The sequence below is a fragment of the Pseudorca crassidens genome, chromosome 12, assembly GCF_039906515.1.
Source record: "Pseudorca crassidens isolate mPseCra1 chromosome 12, mPseCra1.hap1, whole genome shotgun sequence".
NCBI lineage: Eukaryota > Metazoa > Chordata > Mammalia > Artiodactyla > Delphinidae > Pseudorca > Pseudorca crassidens.
In genome coordinates, this window is record NC_090307.1 from 69342972 (window position 1) to 69362091 (window position 19120).

Here is a 19120-nt window from a genome sequence, read left to right on the forward strand (position 1 = left end):
TTATTGAAGTACAGTTGATTTACAGTGTTGTGTTAATTTCTGCTGTACAGCAAAGTAACTCAGTTATACACATATATTCTTTTTCATTATGCTTTATTACAGGATATTGAATATAGTTCCCTGTGCTATACAGTAGGCCCTTGTTGTTTATCCATCCTATATATAATAGTTTGCATCTGCTAATCCCAAACTCCCAATACCTCTCTCCCTCATCCCCCGCTCAACAACCACAAGTAGTCTGTTCTCTATGTCTGTGAGTCTGTTTCTGTTTCATAGATATGTTCATTTGTGTTGTATTTTAGATTCCACATATAAATGATATCATATGGTATTTGTCTTTGTCTGACTTACTTCACTTAGTATGATAATCTCTAGGTCCATCCATGTTGCTGCAGATGGCTTTATTTCATTCTTTTTTATGGCTGAGTAGTATTCCATTATACATATATACCACATCTTCTTTTTCCATTCATCTGTCTTTGGACATTTAGGTTGTTTCCATGTCTTGGCTATTGTAAATAGTGCTGCTATGAACATACGGGTATCTTTTCGAATTAGTTTTGTCTGGGTATATGCCCAAGAGTGGAATTGATGGATCATATGGCAACTCTATTTTTAGTTTTTTAAGGAACCTCCATACTGTTCTCCATAGTGGCTGCACCAGTTTACATTCCCACCAACGGGGTGAGAGAGTTCCCTTTTCTTTACACCCTATCCAGCATTTCTTTTTTGTAGACTTTTTAATGATGGCCATGACCAGTGTGAGGTGGTACCTCATTGTAGTTTTGATGTGCATTTCTCTAATAATTAGTGATGATGAGCATTTTTTCCTGTGCCTGTTGGCCATCTGTATGTCTTCTTTGGAGAAATGTTTATTTAGGTCTTCTGCCCATTTTTTTGATTGGGTTGTTTGTTTTTTTGTTATTGAGCTGCATGAGCTGTTTGTATATTTTGGAAATTAAGCCCTTATTGGTCACATAATTTGCAAATATTTTCTCCCAATTCGTAGGTTGTCTTTTCATTTTGTTTATGGTTTCCTTTGCTGTGCAAAAGCTTATAAATTTGATTAGGTCCCATTTGTTTAGTTTTGCTTGTATTTCTATTGCCTTGGGAGACTGACCTAAGAAAACATTTATATGATTTACGTCAGAGAATGTTTTTCGTTTTTTCTCTTCTAGAAGTTTTATGGTGTCTTGTCTTATATTTAAGTCTTTAAGACATTTTGAGTTTATTTTTGTGTATGGTGTCAGGGTGTGTTCTAACTTCATTGATTTACATGTGGCTGTCCAGCTAGCCCAACACCACTTGCTGAAGAGATTGTCTTTTCTCCATTGTGTATTCTTGCCTCATTTGTCGAAGATCAATTGACCATAGGTGTGTGCGTTTATTTCCAGGCTCTCTATTCTGTTCCATTGATCCGTGTGTCTGTTTTTGTGCCAGTACCATGCAGTTTTGATTACTGTAGCTTTGTAGTATTGTCTGAAGTCTGGGAGGGTTATGCCTTCGCTTTGTTCTGTTTCCTCAGGACTGCTTTGGCAATTCTGGGTCTTTTATGGTTCCATATAAATTTTAGGATTTTCACATTCTGTGAAGAATGTCATGGGTAATTTGATAGGGATCATGTTAAATCTGTAGGTTGTTTTTGGTGGTATGGCCATTTTAACAGTATTAATTCTTCCAATCCAAGAGCATGGGATATCTTTCCATTTATTTGAATCATCTTCAGTTTCCATTATCAGTGTTTTATCGTTCTTGGCATATAAGTCTTTCACTTCCTTGATCAGGTTTATTCCTAAGTTTTTTGTTTTTTTGGGTTTTTTTGATGTGATTTTAAACGTGATTTTTTTTTTTTTTTTTTTTACTTTCTGATATTGCATTGTTAGTGTAAAGAAATGCAACAGGTTTCTGTATGTTAATCTTGTATTCTGCTACCTTGCTGAATTTTTTTTTAATCAGTTTTAGTAGTTTTTGTGTGGAGTCTGTATGGTTTCCTATATATACTATCATGTCATCTGCATATAAGGACAATTTTACCTCTTCTCTTCCAATTTGGACCTTTTATTTCTTTTTCTTGTCTGGTTGCTGTGGCTAGGACTTCCAATACCATGTTGAAAAGAAGTGGTGAGAGTGGGCATCCTTGTCTTGTTCCAAATTTTAGTGGGAAGGCTTTCTTTCAGCTTTTTACCATTGAGTTTTATGTTGGCTATGGGTTTGTCATAAATAGCTTTCATCATGTTATGTTCCCTCTATACCCACTTTGGTAAGAGTTTTTATCATAATGGATGTTAAATTTTATCAAATGCTTTTCCTGTATCTGTTGAGATCACCATGTGGTTTTTGTTTTCTCTTTTGTTGATGTGGTGTATCACATAGATTGATTTGTGTATGTTTTACCATCCTTGTGACCCTGGGATGAATCCAACTTGATTGTGGTGTATGATCCTTTTTCATGTGTTGTCAGATTCCGTTTACTAATATTTTGTTGAGAATTTTTGCATCTATATTTATCAAATATAGATATCAGTATATAGCTATAGATCAATATATTCATAGATAATAGATTAATATAGTCATCAATACAGATACAGATTTGCTGATATTGGCCTGTAATTTTCTTTTTTGGTGTTTGTCTGGTTTTGGTATCAGGGTGATAGTGGCTTCATAGAATGACTTTGGGAGTATTCCCTCCTCTTCAGTCTTTTGGAAGAGTTTGAGAAGGATCAGTATAAGTTCTTATTCATATGTTTGGAAGAATTCCCCAGTGAAGCCATCTGGTCCTGGACTTTTGTTTGTAGGGAGTTTGTTTTTTTGTTTTTGTTTTTTTAAATTACAGATTCTATTTCACTTCTAGTGATCAGTCTATTCAAATTTTCTGTTTCTTGATTCAGTTTCGGTGGGCTGTATGTTTCTAGAAACTTGTCCATTTCTTCTAGGTTGTCCAATTTGTTGGCATATAATTGTTCATAGTATTCTCTTATTTTTTTTTATGTCTATAGTATTCTTTATTATTTCTCCTCTTTCATTTCTTATTTTATTTGGGTCCTCTCTTTTCTTCTTGGTGAGCCTACCCAGAGGTTTGTCAATTTTGTTTACCCTTTTGAAGAACCAGCTCTTGGTTTTATTGATTTTTCTGTTGCTTTTTAATCTCTTTTATTTATTTCTCTCTGATCTTTACTATTTCCTTTCTTCTGCTGACTTTAGGTTTTGTTTGTTCTTCTTTTTCTAATTCTTTTAGGTGGTAGGTTAGGTTGTTTATTTGAGATTTTTCTTGGTTTTTTTGAGGAAGGCCTGTATCACTATGAACTTACCTCCAAGAACTGCTTTTGCTGCATCCCATAGATTTTGTACAGTTGTTTTGTATATTTTTATTTTTATATGAAGCTGATACGACTGGATTCTAAGTACACTGAGATTGTCAGAAGGTTACATATTTCCTTCTGATTCTTTAGGTTTTTTCTTTGATTTCATACTCTTTTTAAAAAAAAAAATTCAGTGTACCTGCCCCATTTATTTTAACAAACACAAAACATTCGCATAATGTTTAACATTTGATGGACACAACCCTATGTTATAGATAGTATTGTTGTCCCAACTTACAGATGAGGAAACAGAGACATGGAAAGATTAAATTCTTTGCCAAGTTCCCACAACTAATAGATGGCAAAAACTGAGATTTGATCCTGGGCTTCCAGCATTTGAGCCCATACTTTCAGTTAGCAGCTCTCAGAGTTTTTGGTCTCAGGACCCCCTTATATTCTGAAAAAATGACTGAGCCAAAATGTATACGGACATACAAAGGCCCTATATCTAAGAAATCTTGATAAAGAAAACAATTTTTAATAAAAAAATGACTGGTTCTCAAAGTTGGAAGACTTAACCAGCATATTTCAGCATTTACTACAAAACTACCGTAATTAACACAGAGTACTTTTGGAGCAAGGATAGATAAATATACCACTGGAACAGAACAAAGAATCCGTAAATAGACCCACAGATGTATGTTTTCTTGATTTACATCAAAGGTGCCACTGTAATTACATGGGGGAATGATTTTGGAACAACTAATTGTGTGTATGGAGAAAAGTAAAGCCTGACCTTTAACTCAAACACAAAAATTTGTTAAGTATATCATAGACCTAAAATCAAAAGATAAAACAATCAAACTTCCAAATAAAAGCATAGGAGAATATTTTCCTGGTATTGTGGTAAATAAAGTTTTTAATCAGATCACAAAATACACTAAACCAAATAAGAGAGATTGATAAATTTGACTTAAATTTAGAACATCTGATCATCAAAACGCATCATTAAGAAAGTAAATAGGGGCTTCCCTGGTGGCGCAGTGGTTGAGAGTCTGCCTGCCGATGCAGGGGACACAGGTTCATGCCCCGGTCCGGGAAGATCCCACATGCCGCGGAGCGGCTAGGCCCGTGAGCCATGGCTGCTGAGCCTGCGCATCCGGAGCCTGTGCTCCTCCGCAACGGGAGAGGCCACAACAGTGAGAGAGGCCCGCATACCGCGCAAAAAAAAAAAAAAAAGTAAATAGGCCAGCTATAGAATGATAAAGAATTCATATACAGAATATACAAAGAACTTCTACAAATCAATAAGCTAAAGATAATTTTTTTTCCTATTCATCTTTTTTTTTTCTTTAGGGTTTGAGGTAGAGGTTTTTTTTAAGGTTTTTTTAAAATTGAAGTATAGTTAATTTACATTGTTGTATTTCAGGTATACAGCAAAGTGATTCAGTTAAATGTGTGTGTGTGTATGTATGTACATACATATATACATATACACACATATATCCTTTTTTAGATTCTTTCCCATTATAGGTTATTTTAAGATATTGATTAATCTTCGCTATGCTGTACAGTAGGTCCTTGTTGTTTATCTATTTTATATATAGTAATGTGTATCTGTTAATCCCAAACTCCTAATTTATCTCTCCCCACCCCTTGCTATCCCCTTTGGTAACCATAAGTTTGTTTTCTATGTCTGCGAGTCTATTTCTGTTTTGTAAAGAAGTTCATTTGTATCATTTTTTGGATTCCACATATAAGTGATATAGTATTTATCTTTTTAAAACGAACAAAAGATGTGAACAAGCATTTCATGAAAGAGGATATTCAAATGACCAATTAATGTATTAAAAGGAACTCAGAATAATATCAAAGAAATGCAAATTAAAACCATAATAACACAATTAGCAGAATGGATAAAAAAATTTTCAACTTTCATTATCAAGTGTTGCTGAGGATGTGGAGTAACTGAAATTCTCATCCATTATGATTTGGCAGCTTCTAATAAAGCCAAACATAGACCTACTGTGGAACCCAACAATTCCACATCCAGGCATATGCTCAAGAAAAAGTAATTCATATGGCCACCAAAGACTTGTACAAGAATGTTCATAGCAGCTTTATTCATAATAGTCAAAAACTGGACAAAATCCAAATGTCTGTCAACAGGAAAAGAAAACAATATGTGATATAGTTGTACAATGGAATATTACTGGCAATAATAAAAATGAACAGACTATTAATACACAGAATGACATGTATGAATCTCAAGAACGCTATGCTGAGAGAAAAAACCCAGGCACAAAAGTATACATATTAAGATTCCATTCATATGAAGTTAAGAACAAGCAAAACTAATCTATGATGACAGAAATCAGAATAATGGTGACCTCTGGTGGATTGGTGAGTCCTTCCATGATGATGGAAATGGCCTATAACTTGAATGTGGTGGAGGTTACATGGTGTATACATATGTAAAAATGAATTGAGCTGAATGTTTAAGATTTGTGTACTGTATGTAAATTATACATCAGTAAAACTTTAAATAAAAAGGACCTCCAAAGAGCCTTTGTTTATGTGAGTTATATCTATCAAATTTTATATTAGAAATTGAAATTGTGAAATTTTAAGGTATTAACTCATTTTTAAATAAAAAAAACTTACCACACATTAACATACATAATGTCTTTATGAAAAATAACTATTTTCTAAAACAAAAAATTAGAGGAGTGGCATTGTTTTACATTTTTGCAAATTTCTTTAACGTCTGACTAAAATAAGACAGCTGGAAAAAAGACAGCTGGATTCTCAAACCTGCTTCTGCATTTAATGTGTTAAAATATCATGTTATGCAGCCTTTGGAAACTCTACTGTACACTTACAGGAGAAGGCAAATGAAAAGACAAATGAAACTTATAAAAATAGTTTTAACCTCATGATTCTCTGGAAGTCTCAGAGACCCTAGAGTACCCCATATTATACTTTGGGAACTGCTGCTCTGACCCACCCTCCTTTGCTGCCTTTTTAGCATGTTGCTAGAAGAGAAATGTAATATTCAAGTTTAGAATGGGGTTCATGTTAGCTATTTTATTACACAGATTCCTTAGTATCTCTTTCATTTTCCACAGTTCTACCCCTGCCTCCCCTACATTTTCCAGGGCCAATAAGTTTGGAGATGAAGACTTCTCTTCCTCTTGGCCCTTGTCCTCTCTGTAGTGGAGGCTATATTCCAGCAAGCAGGTAGATGTTAACAATAGGACACATGAGCATGACAGGGGCTGACTTTGATCATTATCCACCCTCTTAGCATAATTATCATCATAAGTTGCTGCAAGAATTAGTTTTCGTTTCATCTCTCAACTCACAGGTCACCCCTATGACTGTATAGGAAGCACCTTGGTTAGTGACTTAGTAACCTCAGCTGTCTCACACCAGTTCACATCACTGTCCTTTCCAGAGGCAGGACTGCCTTAAGGACCTTGACATGGCACTCTTTTGCCTTCTTAGTGTGTCTTTAGTTATAGTTTACAGCTGCTGGGTACAGCCAGATGACTGTAGGTACTGGTTGGCTTTCTGAGATGCATCTAATATGAGCGTAAGACATACGCTTCAGAACAATTTTTTCCAACATTTTTTAATGAAAAATTTCAAACATACAAGAGAGTTGAAAGAATTTTATGGTAAAAACCAATATACTCATCATCTAGATTTTACAATTTACATTTTACTATATTGCTTTATCATATATGTCTATCCATCCCTCTATCCATCCATAAATGATTTTTTATGCATTTCAAAGTAAGTTGCAGACATAAATACACTACACTCCTCAATGCTTCAGCATGCATACGTTTAACTAGAATTTAATGTTTGTGTAGAGGGTTGTTTTTTTTTTTCAGGTAAACTTTGTATATGGTTTACCCAAAGGCACTGAAAACTATGTCCACATAAAAACCTGCACATGTATGTTTATAGCAGCTTTATTCATAATTGCCAAAACTTGGAAGCAACCAAGATGCCCTTCAGGAGATGAATGGATAAATGAACTGTGGTACCTGCAGACAATGGATTATTTTTCAGCACTAAAAAGAAATGCATTTCAAGCCATGAAAAAAAAAATGAAGGAAACTTAAATGCATATTACTAAGTGAAAGAAGCCAGTCTGAAAAGGCTACATACGGTATGATTCCAACAGTATGACATTCTGGAAAACGCAAAGCTATGGAGATAGTAAAAAGATTAGTGGTTGCCAGAGGTTAGAGGGGAGGGAAGGATGAATAGGCAAAGCACAGAGGATTTTTAGCATGGTGAAACTGTTCTGTATGATACTACAATCCTGGTATGTTATTATCTATTTGCCCAAACCCATAGAATATACAAAACCAAAAGTAAACCCTAATGTAAACCACAGACTTTGGGCAATTATGATATGTCAATGTAGGTTCATCAGTTATAACAAATGTACTACTCTAGTGAGTGATGTTGATAATGGGGCAGGCTGAGCATATGTGGGGGTAGGGAATATATGGGAAATCTCTGTCAGTTCTTCTCAATTTTGCTGTGAACCTAAAACTGCTCTAGGGACTTCCCTGGTGGCACAGTGGGTAAGAATCCACCTGCCAATGCAGGGAACATGGGTTCGATACCTGGTCCAGGAAGATCCCACAGGCTGCAGAGCAGCTAAACCTGTAAGCCACAACTATTGAGCCTGTGCTCTAGAGCCGACGAGCCACAACTACTGAGCCCACGCGCCCTGGAGACCACACACCACAACTACTGAGCCGACGCACCACAACTACTGAAGCCCGCGCACCTAGAGCCTGTGCTCCACAACAAGAGAAGCCACCACAATGAGAAGCCCGTGCACTGCAAGGAAGAGTCGCCCCCACTCACTGCAACTAGAAAAAGCCAGCATACAGCAACGAAGACCCAATGCAGCCAAAAATAAATAAATTAATTAAAAACAAAAGAAAAAACTCCTCTAAAAAAAAATTATCTTAAAAAAAATAAGTCCTGTCGGAAGAATGAGCTCTCTAGAAGACAAAGGCTGCTTTCATTTAAAAAAATTCATGTACAGTGAAGTGGACAAATTGTAAGTACAGCATTTGGTTAGTTCTGACAAATATGTTCACATGTGTTTCCCATATAGAATTGTAAAATATGACTATCACTCCAGAGTTTTTCTTGTGGTCCTTCTCAGTGAATACCTGACCCCACCACACTCCCGGAGACAGGTACCTGTTTTCAGAATAATTTTTAACTTACACCCAGTGAAATTCTTTTTTAAATTAAATCCAGAAATCTCTGGATTACTTGGGCTTATTGTTCTTGGTTATAGACTCTCTAGAAGTCACAGAAAATTTCCAGCCTTTCCTTAGATGATAAGATATTTTGTGTAAATGACTTTTTATCTATAAGTTATTTTTTAAATTTACTTTTTATTTTATATTAGAGTATAGCTGATTTACAATATTGTGTTAGTTTCAGGTGTACAAAGTGATTCAGCTATGCATATATCCATTCTTTTTCAGATTCTTTTCCCATTCAGGTTATTACACATTATTGAGTAGAGTTCCCTGTGCTATACAATAGGTCCTTGTTGATTATTTTACATATAATAGTGTGTATATGTTAATCCCAAACTCCTAATTTATTCCTCTCCCCACCTTTCCCCTTTGGTAACCATAAGTTTGTTTTTGAAGTCTGTGAATAAGTTTCTGTTTTGTAAATAAGTTCATTTGTATCATTTTTTTAGATCCCACGCATAAGTGATATCATAGGATATTTGTCTTTCTCTGTCTGACTTCACTTAGTATGATAATCTCTAGGTTCATCCATGTTGCTGCAAATGGCATTTCACTCTTTCTTATGGCTGAGTAATATTCCATTGTATATATGTACATCTTCTTTATCCATTCCTCTGTTGATGGACATTTAGGTTGCTTCCATGTATTGGCTATTGTACATACTGCTGCAATGAACATTGGAGTGCATGTATCTTTTCGAATTACGTTTTTCTTCAGATATACGCCCAGGAGTGGGACTGCTAGATCATATGGCAACTCTTTTCAATTTTTTAAGGAACCGTCATACTGTTCTCTATAGTGGCTATACCAGTTTACATTCCCACCAACAGTGTAAGAGAGTTCCCTTTTCTCTACACCCTCTCCAGCATTTCTTATTTGTAGACTTTTAAATCATGGCCATTCTGACTAGTGTGAGGTGGTACCTCATAATTTTGATTTGCATTTCTCTAATAATTAGTGATGTTGAGCATCTTTTCATGTGCCCCTTGGCCATCTTCTTTGGAGAAATCTCTATTTAGATCTTCTGCCCATTTTTTGATTGGGTTGTTTGTTTTTTTGATATTGAGCTGCATGAGCTGTTTGTGTATTTTGGAGATTAATCCCTTGTTGGTTGCTTCATTTGCAAATATTTTCTTCCATTCATTGGGTTGTCTTTTCGTTTTGTTTATGGTTTTCCTTTGGTGTGCAAAAGCTTGTAAATTTGATTAGGTCCTGTTTGTTTATTTCTGTTTTTATACTGAGTTATTTTAAATTATGAAACAGAAGAACTGATCTTCAAGCACAGAATAGGTGTTCAGTATAAGCTTTTTATTTCCATAATTCTAAACTGCATGGATCTAAGAAAAATGTATTTAATGGGCAAAACTTTCAAAAGAAAAGAAAAAGCAAGTCACTGTCACTCATTCCTATATAGCAATAGTCCAGTGAAGGCAAAGCTCTCAATGTATTGTACAAGGTGAAAAAGAAGCTCTCAGGCTTCAGAGTTGCAGGATATTATTAAAGCCCTGTGACCATAAACCAGGCTGGCCTTAGTGCCTCTTTCCCAGACAGTCTTATTTAACATCAGCACTCCAGGCAGGGCAGGTCAGAACCTTTCAGAGCCAGGAAAATACCTCCTGCAGTGCTTAATCATACACATCTTGAGGCTTGTGGATAAACTCTTTATCAAACGAAGGCTTGAGTCCCAAACAAGTATTGAGTGGCTCATTTATTCCTTCTTTTGTCCCACCAAAATGATTTTTTTAGTGCATGGACAATTCTGCAGAGATTTATTAAGTCCTCATATAGACCTATTCCTGTGGAGCATGTGAGGATGAAAAATATGATTCTCAATTTCAAGGGGTTTTATGTTTTAGGGGGAGAACCAGGTAGAGGAGAATTCCAGTTAAGAGGAGGTAGGGCATGATGGAGAGGGAACTTCTGGAAGAGGGAAAATCTGAACTAGACCTTGAAAGATTGGTAAGGTTTTTTTTTTTTTTACAAATATGGATGAAAAGAAAGAGCAAATAATTTTTCATACTGCAGCCCGAGTGATCTTTATGAAGCACAAATCTGATCATTACATTCCTCTACGTAAAGCCCTTCATCGATGAGAAATATTAACACTCGTGTTTTATGAGATAATAGTGCCTGGCACACAGTGGATGAGGAAACTGAGGCCCAGTAGGGGCCGTGCCCTCCCCAGAGCTAGGTACTTAATGGCAGAACCAGACTGGGACTTAGTCCCCTAGGAAATACTCCTCTCCTTAGGCATCTCAGTAGCCATTTTAGGTTCAAGAAAATAAATCAGCATCCTAGGATACAAGTATATCTGGGCTGTGGAGGACCATACAGCCATTCAAACCGGTGGGCACATCTGCGTGTAATCACCCAGAAGGAAATTCAAGATTACTGCTAATTCAGTAAGGGAAGTTGCCGAAATTATAGGTAGCATAATCCTGTTTTCACAAAACTAATGAAGTTTGTGAGTGGCAGGAAGAGGTCTGGAATGATAACACCAATGTGCTAGCTGAGGAGGGGGGATTTGGCAGAGGAACTTTCACTTGTTAACATATACATTTCTTTGTTGCTAGAGTTCGTTTTGGTGGCGGGTAGTCGTCTTGTTTTATTTACAAGGAGCACGCGTTTTGTTTCTAATTAAAAAGGCAGGCAAAACCAAACTCTCCGCTGACCCTCAGGATTGTGTCCAAATTCCTTACTGAGGCCCCTCTTGATCCACCTGCCTTCACGCCTGCTCTCCCCCTTCCAGTTCCGCCTGCATCCGAGCTCCAGCTGCCAGAACTCAGGGCTCTGCCTTCTGGACTGTGAGCTGCTTCTTCTCTCTACCCTTCTTTTCCCCTTCTCTCAGTGGGGCTGTCTTTTATTTATCCTTCAGGGCTGGTGCTTCCTGAAATACTTTCTTCCCTATTGTTTGGCACCATGTTGCCTTCGTTTTCCTTTTTCTTTTCCTTCCTGCCCCCTTTGGCAGCTCATTTCTTCTCCCTGGCCTTTTAGCTCAGTCCTTGGCCGCCTGTTCTCTCTCGGGCGGAGCTCCTTCCCATCCACTTCTTCCGTTCCATCGCTCTGCCTCGACTCTCACACGTCCAACCCCAGGCCACACTTCCCTCTGAGCACATTTGGAGAGCCTTCTTCAGAACTAACCCCCCGACTTCCCCGGGACACACATACCCTCAGCAGGTGACACTGTTGTCCTTCCTGTGTGCTTCTCCCCTCTCTGCAGCCCAGACACTTTTCTTTATTGCACTGCTGCTCCCTTCTCACCCAGAGCATGATGGCCCTGTACCTCCTCCAGAAGGCTCTTCAAAACACAGCTCTGGTGTTCCCCCTACTGAAAATCCTTCAGAGGCTTCCCGCGGCTCTGAGGACAAAGACCTTACTCTTCAACCTCAGGCTCAGTTTATCTGACCCGAGCTCACATCCCCCTGTACCCCCTGCACACCAGCCCCACTGGCCTTTCAATGCTTCCCTCTAAAGGGCCTTGCTTCCGAGACCATTGCCCTGCTGACCTGGCCTTGAGTGTGCCCTCCTCACAGCCTCCCTGCACCCTGGCTGGTGCCTAGTTACCATCTCTCTTTCCACAGAAATCACACTGCTCAAGGAAACCTTTCCTGATGCCCAAACTAGACCAAACCCCTGATGGGGCGCTCAGAGCCCCACCACTTTCCTTCACAGTCCTCCTCACCGTTTGCTGTGAAGGTTTGCATAATTCATGGATTCACTAGACTGAAAGCCCAGGCTAGGGACTGTGCCTGTTTTCCTCCTTTTGTGTCCCCCAGACCTAGCAAGGACAGGCACTCAATAACAGAAATGTGAAAGTTGAGGGAGAGGAAACAGGTGAGAAGAGTTAAGGGGAGAAAGTCCATGGGGTCAAGAATAGCTGAGTATGCCTGGTAGGCCAGCTGATGTCAGTCAGACCAAGGAATCTGGGTTGTATTTTGTGAATCAAAGGAGGTCAGCCAAGCTTCCAGGGCAGGACAGCTGAATTATATGATCAGCTCAACAGTGTAAATGGGATGACCTAGTACATTCCAAAAAGCCTTCAACAGTTTGGATTGATATTGGCTATGTCTCTGAGAAAAGGAATTGGGGATGGATTTTATTTTCTGTGTGCTGTGCTTGAAGTCTTTGGTGTTACTACTGTAGGTGAACGACACTGGAGGACTTCTCATTCAGCGGTCTGAGTGCTTCATCCATTAGCTCATTAGGACGGGAAAGCCTATGACGATAGCCGGCGGAGCATTTCTGCACCTTTCTTTAGCAAGGAGTCCAAACATTTTTTGAGTTCAATTTTTTTCTTAAAACAGGTGTTTACTAAAGTGAGCAAGGATCTTCTGCAGCTGTTTGGAGCCTGAGTGGCAGATGACACCAACTAACTGGGGACAAGTATGAGTTACACCCCAAAGGCTGCTGCAGCAGGATGCCCAGACAGCACGTAGACCACCTCCACACCTGCAGAGCTGAGAGGATCTCAGGTAAGGGGTCCATAGATGCTCAGTAATGAGGCTTGTGAGAGAAATACTTAAACTGGAGGTGAGGCCTTGATGACAGTTTTGGCTTCGGAAGCAAGGTTGGGGTCATCATTCAGCTGCCTCTCCCTCCACCTCCTGAGGGGCCCTAGGTTTTATTTATTTATTTATTTTTATTTTATTTTTGGCTGTGTCGGGTCTTAGTTACGGCGTGCAAGCTTCTCTCTAGTTGTGGCACAAGGCTCTGTTGTTGTGGCTCATGGGCCTCTCTAGTTGTGGCTCACATGCTCAGTAGTCGCGGCACACGGGCTTAGTTGCCCCGCAGCATGTGGGATATTAGTTCCCCGACCAGGGATCGAACCTACGTCCCCTGCATTGGAAGGCAGATTCTTAACCACTGGACCACCAGGGAAGTCCCCTTAGGTTATATTTAAGTAGACCGCCTTCCCTACCTATAACTGTGAGTGCCAAAGCAATCCAAACGTGCCTCCACTCTAAGCTATAAAGAAACAATTAACCACAGTTAATGGCCCATAATTTGTTACTTCTGTATTCTATTCCCAAGGTTCCCTCCTAAGTTATTACCCATGAAGAAACATAAAACTGCACATAAAACTGTATTTCACAGAAACAAAGTGAGCTCTTTTTTGCTTTATTTCCCTCTGATTTAAAACAGTGGGTCTTCCTAGATGGAAAAGAGGTTCATCCCCACAGATGGGAAAGGCTACCACTCAGTGTTTTGCACCATGACAATGCAGACACATGGACAGGACCAGCTACAGAATTTGCAAGGCCCAGTCCAAAATGAAAATGAGGCCTCTTGTTAAATATAGTAGGAATTTCAAAACTGCAATAGAAGTGCATTAAACCGAGGGCAAGGTCCTTCTGAGTACGGGGCCCTGTGTGACTGCAGAGGCTGTGCACACACCAAATTTCTAGGTACTAGGAGGATGCGGGGGTCGGGGGGGGGGGAACTCTACCCCGAGAAGCTCAAGCATAGGAGCAGCTCCTCCCCCGGCAGAGAGCCTCTGCAGAGGAGGGAGTGTCAGGAGACCTGGACAAAGCATGGGGTGGCCAGAGGGCCACTGCTGAGGGAGCAGATGGTGTGGCCAAGGACAGCGTTCTCTTGGTGGTCCTCCCAGTTCTGATCTGCTTGGGGTTTGGTTATTAGAGTGCCCACGGATCAGAAAGGAATTGGGGTGCTTTAGAAAACTAGAAGGAAGGGGCAACAAGTGAGTGTAGAAAACACTGGGATTGAGGAGGCATGAAGAAAGGGAGTTTCTAGAATGGAATTATCCCTGTTTTATTTTCATTTAATCAACCAATCTTTTTTTTTTTTAAACTGAAGTAGAATATCAAATTTAGATGATTTTTCCCCCTAAACCTACTCCTCCCCATTCTCCATTTTAGTAAATGATCCAACTGGATGGATCACTGTCCATCCAGGTGATCCAGGCAGAAACCTGGAGTCTGGTTCCTCCTCCTCCTTTGCCTCAACAGTGCTCACTGAATCCTGTTCTCTCTTCAGGGTCCTTCTTGGGCCTGCACATCTACCTCTGTATCCAATGATGCCACCACCACTTCTTGCCATGACTGACAGCAGCCTCCTCACTGCCTAGCTTTTGAATCATGCAGACTAGAGTTCAAGTCCTCATTCTGCCACATGTTAGCTGAGTGACCTTGGATAGGGCTCTTCACCTTTCTGAGCCTCAGTTTATTCATCTGTAAAATGGGAATAATAATACAAAGGGTTGTTGTCTGGACTAAATGAAATGACGAAAGTGTCTTAGCACACAGTACATGCTCAATGAATTAGCTTCTTGTCTCTTTCCCTCTTCATTCCTCAGGCCTTAGTTTATACATTACTTCCCTAGGAACCCCTCTGCCGACTTGCTGCAAGTTCCCACAGATCCCCAGACTGCTCTGCAGCGTTCATCACACTTACCTGTCTTTTGTCCACAGTCTTCTCCATGAGCACAGGATTCTGGCTTTCTCTGCCTACTGAGGTGCCTGACATGAAGTAGGAATTCATATTTTGTTATTTGACTGGTATCCCTGTATATAATCAAAGGTTCCCAGCCATGGGGTCTCTGTAATGTCCCCCCACCAACTCTAGGTAAGTGGGCAGATGACCATAAACAAACGATGGAAACCAAGAGCATCCTACCCAATATAAATTAAACCTAGGGCACTGGGGCAACTCGTCATAGCAGATCCCGTTCATGAGAAGCAGACCTTGGTCAGGTAAGGCCCATTCAAGGCCAGCCGACCAAACCAGGAAGCCAGTGCTCCAGATCAACACAAACTTCCCTGGGAAGGCAGTGAGGCTGGGCTAAGGAAGGGACAGCACTACGGGCAGGATCACCCGCCCTGGAGAAGGAATGAAGGTGGCCCCCATTCATTGACCCAGGGCCACCTGAGTAGTTGGGCCAACCCTCCTCCTCAGGCCTTGACAGCTCCCCACTAGATATCCCCCACTGAGGCCAGTCAATTGCATGAGAGGTATGCACACCAAGGGGCTGACGCCCTGAGAAGCCCAAGGTGGAGGGGCTGGGTTTTTTGTTTTCTGAACTTTGAAATAACACATACGTAGAAAAGTACATTAAAAATCTGTAGTTTATACTCCAATAAAGATGTTAAAAAAATTTTTTTAAAAACTTGTAGAGGCTGATGAGTTATCAGATGAGCATTCATGAAACCCACTACTCTGATCAGTACCTAAAGCATCTCCAGCACTCTGGAAGCCCACTTACCCTCCCCAACCTGCTCGCTCCAACCCCTAGAGATGACCAAGGCCCTGGCTTTCATAGTTACCATACCTTGGCATCTGAAATAATACTTTTGCCTGGTTTTGAACTTTTAAAGAATAGAATCATACAGCACATAATATTGTTCTTTTTTCTGTTCAGTATTATGTGAGATTCATCTGTGTGTTTGTATGTGTAACTAGTTTATTCATTCATTGCTGTGTTAGATCTTGTAGATGAATGTTTCACAAACTGTTTATCCCTTGCTCTGTTGATGGACATTTGTACTGTTTCTGGCTTGTGTATTTTATTGCCTTAGTGTGAGGCTGTCCTGGATGACTTGCAGAGGCAAGGGGAGTTTGGAGCAGAAGGGAAAGGAGGGGGAGAGGCAGGAGGAGCTCTGGGCATGGGGGCAGGGCAGGTGAGAGGGACTCTCAGGTCAGATAGGGCTGTAGAAGTACAGAGTGGGGCTGACGGCACCGTGGAGGAAAGGGTGCCAGAGGGCTCCTTTGAAAGTTTGCTCCTACTCAGAGACTAGAGGAGTGCAGTTCCCCTCTGAGGGCAAGTGTTCTGCGTGCTGAAGGCCATGGTCATGTGGTTTAGCAGGCAGGAGTTCAACTCCTCCACCTTCTGGACCTGCTGCCTGAACCCACTTCTCTGCTCCCCATGGGGTGCAGGGCCGGCTCTGCATGCCTAGAGAGAAAGCCAGGCAGGGCAGCTGATAGCAAAATATTGCCCTAGGGGGACAGAGGCAACACCACAAACTGGCCAGGGAGTCACCTCTGGTGCCTCTTTCTCAGGATGGGCAGACATCAAGAGATTTGTGTTTGGGAAGTTCAGGGATCACCACTGCCCATCCAGACACTGACCAGAATGGAGGTAAGGCGGCAGAGCCCCGAAAGGAAGGGGCCAGCACGGCTGACTGCTTGCCCAGCCCTCACCTGCCCTGGAAGCAACGCCACCCTGTGGAGCCCACCTCTCGGAGACTCCCAGCAGCCCCGGGCAGAGCTCCCACCCCAGCAAGAGAACCTGTCCCTGGTAACACTCCACCCACTTAAGTGGCTGGATCTTAAGTATTTCACCTTGGGGACCATCTTGGCTGGAGATGGCCGGGAGTCCCTATCACCCCTGAAAGACCTGACATGTTTCCCTCCTCCCTCCAGCTGAGCAGGTACAGGTAAGAAGAGAAGTTCTCTTGCCTTGGAGCAGTACAGCTGCCTGGGAAACAAGAAGGGTTCCTGCTGCTTCCAGCTCTGGACGACGTGTGAAAGCAGGTAAGGTGGGGGCCTCAGGCAGAGCAGAAGTTCAAGTGTGGGCTTTGCAGGATGCTACCCATGCTGCAGGGCAACTAGACTTTGTAAAACATGATCTATTTCCTCATTGGATCCTCAACAGCTTTGTGGGTTGACTGGACAAACTTCCCCATAGAGGAGAAATTAAAGCAGAGTAGAGTGGTCAAGGCTACACCCTAAATCATCAATGAAGGGGCTAGAACACAGGTCCCACAATCTCCGGGTCAGGGCAGCACAGAGCTACGCACACACAGGCATGTGCCTAGACAGACACCCAGCTCTGGCTTCTTGGGCTAAGAGTTGCCTTGACCCCTGACACCTGCCTTGGGGAGGAATTCAACTCTTCCTAGCGGGGCTTGGGAGAGAGGATGGCAAAGTGACATCAGTGTTCACACCTGCTCCAAGCTGACTGGGAAGGAAATGCTGACATCCTAGCACTTTAGATCCTGCACACAGAAGACAAAAGGCAAGGCCCGTGCTGCAGGCCTTTTGGTTCAGCCATCCTTTCAACTGACAAGACTGGGCAAGCAGTCCTCAGGCCCATGAGAACCAGTCCCCAAGTTAATGCCTCAGAGCTGCACAGGGTAGATGTAAGGGTATGTATGTGAGGTGGCCTTGCACACTGGCTCAGGTGGGCATACCTGATGCCTTAGCAGTTTCTCCAAGCCCCTGGGGAAGGATGACTTCGCTGCATTTCTGGCAGAGACTCGGAACTGTTGTTAATAAAGTGTCTCCATTTTAAGTACCCTGATTTATAAATTTCCAGGGAAGCAGGTGTGGAAGGCGGGCAGAGACTGAACCTCAGGAACACCAATACCAACATAGGCACAGGGAAAGGATGGTCTGGCGCAGCCTCTAAGGCCAACTGCAGAGGCAGAAGAGCCAGCAGGTATGGATAGTCCTTGGGGACACCCAAGAACGTGCTGGGGGGCAGAAGTCTGAGGCAGCAGTTGGCTGGTTTATCAACTCAAGTGAAAGAATAGAAAGAATTATGCTACCCAGGTCAGGTCCCAAGGGCTGACAGGGACTTCAAAATTGGGAGCCTCCCCAGTATAGAGTATGTGCCAGTGAGTACCAGAATCTTCTGGGTGACTTGAAAGAACCTCTAGTTCTAGGGACTGATTTTCCAATGGGCAAAATACAGTAGGGGAACCATTTATAATTAACTCACATCTGTTTTAATTTGGATGACGAAGGCTTAAATATGTTCAGCCACCATGGGCTCCTTTGGCATTGGAGATGAAAGGAGGACGAGCTGAAGGCAAGGTCTTCACTCCTTTTCCAACCTTGGGCTCGCTTGCCAGGTAGTGAACACAATCTGGTCCAGGCCTTAGACATCCATGCTGGGCAGAGGTAAGGCCCACCTCGCTCTACCTCCCCTGCCTCCTCAGCCTGGAGAGCTGGCTGGTCTGCATATCTTAGGGCTTGGTCAGTCTTCAGTCAGGAACCTAAAACTCATCACCTGTTCAGCAAAGTGAGGCCTCATCAGTCTCCACAGGACTCAGAGTTCTTAGATGCCACCCCAACTCCAACAAGCGATTTCTTTCTCTTGGCCCCCTTTCCCATTGCTTTTATAGGACTTTAAAGCAGCAGTGCACCTGCAGACTTGCATCCATTAAAAAAATATATTTTAAGTTCATATATGAACTTTAAAGTCTCTGAGTAGTGATAAACTTGCAATTTATTTTAACTCAGATCAGAATGTTACCTCTGTAAGGTGGAAGACCCAGGGCAGGGCCAGTCATCTTCTAGTTTTTAATACATGGTGGGACAGAAGCTCTGTCTGGCTCTGACCATTCAGAATGTCCACCAGCAGCCAGAGACAGAAATGTCACCTCATTAATGGATGGTGGAAAGGGGAGCACTTTCTAGGCACTCACTGTCAACCCCCTCTTTGTGGCCAGTGCTCTGCTCTAGATAAGGAAATGCTCAGTTCCTCACCACCCACGGGCAACTCAGCTGGCGCTGCGGGGCTGGATTCCAGCCCAAGTTTGTGGGCTCAGAAACCCC

The 19120-nt window shown here is 41.6% G+C and overlaps 1 protein-coding gene and 1 long non-coding RNA gene across 5 annotated transcripts in view; one reads left to right on the forward strand and one right to left on the reverse strand.

Moving 5' to 3' along the window:
* The window catches only part of LOC137203672 (uncharacterized), a 163577-nt gene that overhangs the window by 126481 nt on the left and 17976 nt on the right, over positions 1–19120 (forward strand). For 3 of the 4 annotated variants that reach the window (XR_010933231.1, XR_010933230.1, XR_010933233.1), the window contains 3 exons: positions 12910–13077; positions 16982–17092; positions 17877–17999. This is a non-coding gene — a long non-coding RNA (uncharacterized lncRNA). The remainder of the gene's footprint in view (positions 1–12909; positions 13078–16981; positions 17093–17876; positions 18000–19120) is intronic. The other variant, XR_010933232.1, reaches the window with a different exon arrangement.
* MTMR3 (myotubularin related protein 3) overlaps positions 18266–19120 on the reverse strand; it is a 144647-nt gene continuing 143792 nt past the window's right edge. Inside the window, exon 19 of the mRNA XM_067700298.1 lies at positions 18266–18572. Within this exon, the coding sequence (XP_067556399.1) occupies positions 18540–18572 (33 nt within the window). The 3' untranslated portion in view covers positions 18266–18539. The remainder of the gene's footprint in view (positions 18573–19120) is intronic.